The following is an 8,808-nucleotide window of genomic DNA, read 5'->3' as shown; positions in this document are numbered from 1 at the left end:
GTCTTAGGTGATCTTTGCGCTACCATTTGTTTTGTTGTTGAAAGTTATAACTTCTTTCCATGCTAATATTTCATCGAAATCTAGACTGTTTGGAAAAAAATAAAAACATACAATTTTTATTATATCAAAATTAGAATAAAGAATAGCACAGTTCTCTATAAACCGTACATCGTTGAAGCTAGTGACTTAGAATAGGTATGTAATATGATAGACAACTAGGTATGTAATATGATAGACAACTAGCTCAACAGTCTAAAGTTAGAATTGCCCTCCGCGACCTTTACGGTAACCCGGAAGTAAATCTACGTCAGAGAGAAAATGACGTCACATCACGTTGACGACACAAACAATATGGCCGATCATGTCTATAGATGCTACCCTGAAATGCTTTTCGATTATAATTTTGTTGTTTGTTGCACAGTTCCAACAGGTAAATAACGTTGAACGTACGAAGGCGAACAATCTCATAAACGTTGGCGATTATGATGCAAAAACGTATTACGATGACTACTTGAAATCAACCAACTATCTGGAAAGAAGAAAGCGATCTAAATCTGAAGACTTGTTTGATGACGAAGACGTTGAACGTGTTTCTGAAAAGCTTAGAAAGAAACACATTCGTCAAAACCGACGACGAAAAAAACACAGAGGAGGCAAAAAGAAAAAAATAGAAAATGACAAAGGTAACTGAAAGTAGATGTTACGTATTGTTATAGATCGAATGCATGTCTCAGTACATTTCGACAATGCGATTGCAATAGGTCCTATTGCGTTTACGACAATGTGAAAAATACGTGAACGGGGTATTGTTGTAATCGAACTCACATACATTCATACGTGTTTCTTCTTCACATAATTTTTGTTTTCAATTTCAGAAAAAGAAAGAAAAATATCAGAGTCCTTAACATCGGAGGCGGAGAGAAATCGAGAATTGCGTGGGGGTAAAAACTTAGCCAATGTTTTTTTGTTTAAACTTTGACGGTCTGTAATGATCATTCTCGTGGATTTCTCACATTTGCAAGGAACGAGTAGCTATTTCTCTTAACATGGACAGGCGTATACACACTTTTACCGACGTGAAATGTCTTAATTTCACCCCAAGGTTGAGAATGGAGGTGTGGAATTTCCCTTTCCTTTTGAATGACGTCAGGGCAAAAATACAATGACGTCACGATAACAATAAAATGATGTCACATCGACAATTTAATAAAAGTTTCGTAAGCATGATTTTGCATTGGTGTAACGTCAAGATTTGATATGTAAGAGGGCAAAGAGGTTAAGAGAAAAACGTAATTCATCATTTGGGAGTTAGACAAGGGGATCTCGACCCTTACGGGTAAGATTCTCAGGTGAATTTCAAATGGGATGAAATGGGGCAAATGCGTGTAGTTTTTGTGTTCAGTGTGATTTCCGTGTAACCAATGGTTGCTATGAGAGTAAAAAGTCAAAGTTTCATTTCTACTTGTGTTACAAAGATCAGAAATTAAGGAGATTTAAAAAAAAAAAATGTTTGTTTTAATTTAGTGGTGGACTTTACCAACATTTATAAACATTTCACTTGATAGTTGAAATCAGTCGTGCAGAATATTTCTCGATAAGCGAACGAATGCAAACGATACCTTACTGTACATGTAAATGTATAAGTGCGAAAATCTAAGACATCACTTAGTGACAGTGCCTAAACGCTACAAGGCATTTGGTATTATTAGATAAAACAAAATTAGTTATTTATTTATTTTATTAATGATCTCGTGTTTGAAAGCACACCTCGCGCAATACAATATTAGAATACATGTACTCAATAATATGGTATAGCCTGTAAGAGTTACTGCCCTTCCCACATGTCCAAACTTGTCCTCCCAATGACAGCACGTTGAATGGCACAGAGAAAATAGCGAGACGGTCACTTTAGCTACACTAATTGATCTGACATTTATACCACGCTGATATTGAAGTTTAATGTTAAATAGCTAATTTTAAATTCCGTCCCATAACATATATATTTGTCTTTTTACATCGGATCAACACTGATGCGTTATACAAAGGAAGTCTGCGTTTCGACAGGCGTAATTAAGAAAAGAGAGTCAAAACAGTCATACTCAATTAAAATAATAACTAAAATCGCTTGATTCTATGAGGACTTTATGAACAAAATCAATTTCCTATTCTTTATCGTGTTTAAACACGGAAATGACAAATACGACAAAAATAATTCATTTGACCTTTTAAAGGTAAACCGGTATTATGAGCGAAATATACATGTACAATCAAAACTGATTTATATTCTACACATTTGGTAAACATTGCATTGCCCTGTGAACAACCTTTTTTAGCAATAAGTTACGTGGCTTTTAAAACAAAGTACATGAATACCGAATCGACTGTTGCAGCCTTTAAGCTACATGGCCAGTCAGAATTTCTTTCGTACCCTTTTACCAGCGCGTAATCAAAATTTACACTGGGTCCTGCGCGTATTCAGCTGGTAGTTTATGTGTGCGCATGTTAACCGTCACATCAACAATTGCACTGTATTAATCTCATTAGTGGCAATTATCAAAAAGCTATATTACTATTAACAATATAGTGGGGTTAATGCACATTCACTCCTGCATAATGATAAAAAAAAAAAAAAACGTCAGAAAAAAACCGCCACACAACTTTAATTCACATTCGAGTCAATTTTTTTTTATATATATTTTCAACATTTTGTACAGGACAACATCACGATATAATAGAGCTTTGCAGGCAGATTAAGCAATATGATGATGACTTAGACGATAAATGTACATATTGTGTATAGATGCGGTTGGGAACCCATGTGTTGCCGGTCCGTGTGTCCACGGTGGGACCTGTATATGGAACAGAGATGGACAACCTACTAGCTTCCGGTGTGACTGTAAACTCGGTTACCAAGGGTCGCGGTGTGAGAGAGGGTAACACTATCGTCTTTATATTTTGAGTTCGATCTGTCAATAATTCGATGTTAATAAGTCGTTTTTGTATATTACCACAATCTTGATTATTTAGACATATTCACAGCAATGTTAATCATAGCTCAATTTTGTATTATGACAGCCATGGCCGACATCTTAGATCTAAAGAAGTAGAATGATTCAGGAGTTCTAACTGTATTGTTTCAACAAATCTCGATGAAAATGCTTAGGAACATGAGCTAACAATGATTGCGCAATCATTACACTTTGTAAACAAACAAACAAACAAACAAACAGGTAAAATCTCTAGCAGCCAAACAGTACAATGAGTGTTAAATTCGAATGCCAAGATGGCCGTTAGGGCAACCTTACACTTTGTAAACAAACAAACACCTAAAATCTCTAGCAGCCTTTCAGTATTCTGGGTGTTAGATACGATGTGTTAGACATTAGGTCTATTCGAATGCCAAGATGGCCGTTAGGACAACCTTAAATACTGCTAGTAGAATTCAGTGTTATATAACCTGCTGTAGATGTACACTAGTAGTTTTAGTCTTTATAGTCAGATTATCATCTTTTTTTGACAGAAATAGAAGAGTGCGAGTCTCTACCGTGTAAGGAGAGGGGAGAATGTGTAGCCACATCTAAGGGCTTCCTCTGTCTGTGTAAGGACGGCTACGGAGGCAAGTTCTGTGAGGTCAGCCAGAAAACACACACTCTCGTGACAGGTACGTTTGTTCGATTAAAACCTTATTGTAACTAGATTTGTCAGAGCGACACCAATGCTTCCGCTGGTAACGAGAAAGAAGTTTGGAACATTTTGATATTGTTGATTTTGTTAAGGTTGTACTTATGGTTTTTTTTTGGTTTTTTTTTTATTTACTATAGAGTGACACAAAAGAATGGCTGGAACAATATATTGTTAAACAAGAGATTCGGCACTTTTGGTATACTTTTTTCCTCTGATTTTTAAACGTCCCAATGGATTGACCCGCATAATTACTACCGATATACAACTACACATCAAATTACAGTTCTATATTTGTTACTGTTAAAGAATTAATGAGCGAAAACGAAATTTTGACGGAATCAGGGTCAATAGTAACAATTTCATATGCCCCGACAATGAAATGTTGGGAACATAAAAAAGTAGGAACATAATCCAGGGCGTTTTAATCTGACGATCTACAATTAAGTGGATCACTTTTGATAACGACTGCTCTGAATATATATGAGCTACTTGCTTACGACCGAATTTATAGTCTGCTGCTTTGCATCTGAAGAAATTCTTGTATGTAGCCAATGGCCGGACCACTCTCTCAGAAGAGACTGAGAACGTGCGTCTAACCAGCGGCTAGACCAGCAGATCGCAGAATTTATAGTCTGATGTAGCTCACATCGTGACCAGACTTCTTTGTCTGACGCTCACCGAATCAGCATTCTCTTTCCTACCACTAAACGACTGTCTTTCAACCCCAGACTGTCTGTTTTTATGCTGTACCAATCAACCATTTGCTCTAGCTAGCAACTGTTTAGTATCCACTTCTGATTTTGTTCGGACTCTCTATCAATAAACAATTCGCCAACAAACAAGAAATGACTGCTCTACCATTAAGCCCTTCACAGAGCCATCAGCAACTCAAACTTACTGTTTTGACGCTCTACCCAAGGCCTTGTATGACGCTCTCCTACCCAGTACTTCTCTCTAGTTAACAACTTGCCCAGGCGTATTCTATAAGATTAATTATCGATATGTTTATTCGATATAGAGGTAGGATTCTTCATGTTCCAGAGTCACACAGTGTTGGCAGGTCTGATGGGATCGTAATTTCAGGAGACGTCCTCCAAACGATTTACATCACTTTGGGAGTAGTCGGGACATTGCTTGGCGTCATAATATTGAGTCTGTGTATCCACTGTTGTCGGGTGTGGAACAAGAGGTAAGCTAATATATACCGGACACATATAAGAATTGGCGACCTTTAGCCTAAGTATAATAAGTTACGGTGAGATAAAGACTTACCAAATCTAAAGAGTCCGCCCCTTTATTTTCACCAGGTTGGGATTAGCGTAATAATGGATTTGTCATATGATATATTTACTAAATACGTCACACAACTTCATTTTCTCACGTTTGTGTTTGATGTGTGGATATTTTTTTAATAACAACTGTAAACGCTACAAGACGACGTGACAGTGAAATGTGATGCTTGTATGTTTTTAGAGATCATATGTCATTATAAGATACCGATAATTTTGCAGGTGTTCGTATTTCTGTCCAAACACAACTCCTATATATAGCTGCAGGGCACTTAAATCAATACAATATAATCGTTATGGAAACTTTCACTTACTGGATATGATATAAGTCTGATGTGTGATGCTGTGTCTGGATATGAAACAATAAAACTCCAAACCTCCCTGACGATACCATGCGGGATCTCCGTGTATCAACGCTTGCGTCGGATACGGCTGTTACTGTTCCATATTACGAGTATCCGTCTGCCAGGCGAAAAGTTGACAAAGGTGACAAGTGTTATCTTGGTCAGTAGGAATTGAAACAGTTATTTTATTTCTCTAACAAAATAAAACCTATGTCGTGTCAATGTAGATATTGTATTTAAAAACGTCATCTGATTCTTGTGCAATTTCCATGTTTTATGAGATATTTCAATTTTCACTTTCAATTGATTATTAATTACTTATTTTCAGGTTGGAATATACTCAAACATGCAGGAAAATTATTGAAAATGGTGGATCCATATCAGAACTTCCGCCGGGTATTTGTGAAATCAGCAACTCCTATTGTAGAGAATTTTGGTGTTGCGGTTGCTGTGACATAAAAGATCAGAGTACTGAATATGACGAGCTTCTTGCTGAATGTAAGTAATTACAACAACCGTCCAAATGTTTATATACTACTGTAGGTCAGTCAAACACAAGACAAATTATATCGCTAACAGAATACGAAGGAATTTATATTTGGTTTTCCATCCTTTTTACATGAGGTGTTTGCTATAGTTGATTCATGTATTCACACGAATTTCGCTAGGGTAGTTATTGACATGTCACTTTCTGTTTACATTTGTTGTAAATCATATTATTAATTAATGCAGAGATTATAGCAATCTAAAACGATTTGATTGGATTTGAGATATATATGTAATAACTCTTCCATTAACTGAAGAGTATGTTTGTTCTTTTTGCAGTCAAAAATACCACCCGTTACTTACAACGACCGAATTCTCCGATACCTGATTACCAACGGAGACTAGTTCAGTCGGAGGGGGCTTTTCCTAAGGTCAAACATTCCTATAGGTCATTTAGATCTCTTCCTGCCCAAATGCAGAGTTTCACCAAAAGACCATCTTGGCTAAGAGGTTCAGATTTCACTAATGACGCAGACTCGGCGGACTCCATTAGGTCAACTTTACCTCCTCGAACACGTCCGAGGGGGCCGTCACCATCTCGAAAATCTTCTACAACTCCACGCAGTTTACCAAAGCAAGTGTCTTATGAAGGAACAGATACAGAGGGTTGGCATGATCGCATTGAGGACACCAATATTCATCACCAGGGAAAATCTTTTTCTAGTAGTGATGCGTCTCCTCACCACCACTCGGACTCCTCACAATACCATCGCCATTCACTCATCCCAAGTAGCCCGTCCCACAGTCCAAATCGACCTTCCCATCAGAATCCGAATCAACACTCCAGTCAGCCAGTCTTTACCAAAAGAGCTTCAGTTCGAAACATACTGGCACACTTGTCGGAAACCCACCCACCCCTTCCCAACCTACCGCCTGACCAGTCGGTGTCATCTAGTACGTTCTCTTAACCCTGACCTTGACATTGTCAGACAATGCATCTGAAATTAGACTTGGATAGGCAACGTCATCATAAAATATCTTTATAATTGGAAAAACCAATTCGATACACATACCGCACAAAAGATGTTTGAAATTATGTTGACGTTTTATTCGTCAATTTACAACGTGTTTCTTGAGTTCTTTGTTTTAATTGTAATAAACCTGGTCGACTTATAAGTATAAGTTATCAGTTTTAATGAATTGAAATTATGCGATCATGGTCTTCTTATGACCAACATCTGACACTTCTAGTTCAAGCTCAATAGTAATCTCAGACTAACGGTATGACGTTCACATTGGCGAGTTTAACCCGTTATAAATTTATTAAATTAATATACTGTTTAATAACAAACTTCATGACGACACTTCATTCTTAATTAAGAAATATGTCTCTGTAATTCCAATTGTGTGTCTCGATTATGTCGTCGCTTACTAAGAAGTCACTAGCATATGGATTAGGAATGACGATCAAGAGGATATGCAGTAGGAGGATTACATACAGTACATCAGAGGGATGCACTAAACACGCGATAACGGAAACAAGGATACTGTGGTTAAAGGGTAGATAAACAGCTACAGAAGGTGAATTAAATGGAAGGAGAGGAGCTTCCGACACTACGGAAGATAAGATCCAGCAAAAGAATGCCATTAGTTCTGACGTATTCCAGAATGCTCTCTGATGTACAACCGCCGTTGCTAGCATATCGACGGGATAGGGGTTTGTGTGACACACTTGTGAATCGCAAAACAAAGCGGGAAATTCAAGTGGAAAATGTCTGCAACATATGCTGTGAAATAGAAAAAAAAAACAATATATGGTGTATGACACCCGTTTAAGCCTGTCCAATAAGAAAAGGTTCAACCAGGATTTTTTGAAAGAAATGTGATGTAACAATATCTCGTGGAGAGGTCCATGAACGAGATATTTACTGAACACCTACGTGACGTTCGATCGCTTGCTGATAAACCCATCAACCGTCACTTTTGTGACCATAAGGAGAACGATGTAAAAAGTGTTGCCCGTAATATATCAGCGGACAATGTGAAGGAGTATCGGCTTCTGCTTCAGGAACAATGGATACAAATGTTGGGTACAAAAAAATACATATGGCTGCAACGTGAAGCCTATGTGTAGGTACGGTAAACTGATAACGGCATTATGGTAAAAGTGTTTTGATGACGTCATGTTTGCATAGATTTGAAGTAGATATTGGAACAGCCAAAATGATGACTTGAAAAGTGAAAAGAGTCTGTTTCCTCGTCAAAGCTAAGAAGCCGAAAATTTGGAATTATGGAGGCATATTTGTTTATTTGTATTAGATGTTTGGTATAGTTTTGGTAAGACTTTTTATTGACCATTCAAAACACTACCTTCTTTTCACTCCCTGCACGGCCCAAGTGTTTTGGTCTGTTAGTGTAACTATAGAAGTACACATTCACACATGGAATACACTCGAACCTGGTGATCTCGAAGCCAATTGGGCCATTAAGAAACTTCGAGATATTCTGAGTATTAGTGGGTATATTTTACATAGAAGTTTTACCATCGGAACCGAATGTTTACTTCGAGTTAAACAGGTCCTTCGAACTATCAGTGTTTGGGATACCGAGGGTTGACTCTGATTTATTTACGTGATTATACATTTGATTCCAGGAGAATTTTAACCATAGGAGAAATTTAGAATTTCCTGGAGTAGATCTTTTAAAATGTCATAGCTTTGTTTTCAAAGTTAACATTAATATCCAACATTCAAAATAAGGCGTGCAATTCTGTTTTAATGGTTGCCCGACGTCTTGATACAGTAACATGCTGTCGTTTATTTAAGCATTGAACTGTTTTTGTATGGTATTTATGATCTATTTGAATGCCAGAGCTTTGCAAGCAAACAAATCATAATTTGCGATTTGCTTGCTTGCAAAGCTCTGGCATTCAAATAGATCATAAATACCATACAAAAACGGCTCAATGCTTATATTTACATTCCTTTTACTTTTTTTTAAAAAAA

At 37.2% G+C, this 8,808-nt stretch overlaps 1 protein-coding gene across 1 annotated transcript; it reads left to right on the top strand.

The window, feature by feature from the left end:
- Window positions 1-332: 332 nt before the first annotated feature.
- LOC117321677 lies at window positions 333-8,511 on the top strand. The gene is made up of 7 exons (XM_033876184.1): window positions 333-683; window positions 876-941; window positions 2,801-2,932; window positions 3,521-3,661; window positions 4,726-4,873; window positions 5,646-5,815; window positions 6,143-8,511. Exons 1-7 carry the CDS (start codon window positions 362-364, stop codon window positions 6,769-6,771), a joined length of 1,608 nt encoding a protein of 535 aa, XP_033732075.1. The 5' UTR covers window positions 333-361; the 3' UTR covers window positions 6,772-8,511.
- The last annotated feature ends 297 nt before the right edge of the window (window positions 8,512-8,808 follow it).

Source organism: Pecten maximus, chromosome 2, assembly GCF_902652985.1.
Source record: "Pecten maximus chromosome 2, xPecMax1.1, whole genome shotgun sequence".
Classification (NCBI taxonomy): domain Eukaryota; kingdom Metazoa; phylum Mollusca; class Bivalvia; order Pectinida; family Pectinidae; genus Pecten; species Pecten maximus.
This window is presented reverse-complemented; position numbering and strand designations above follow the sequence as displayed.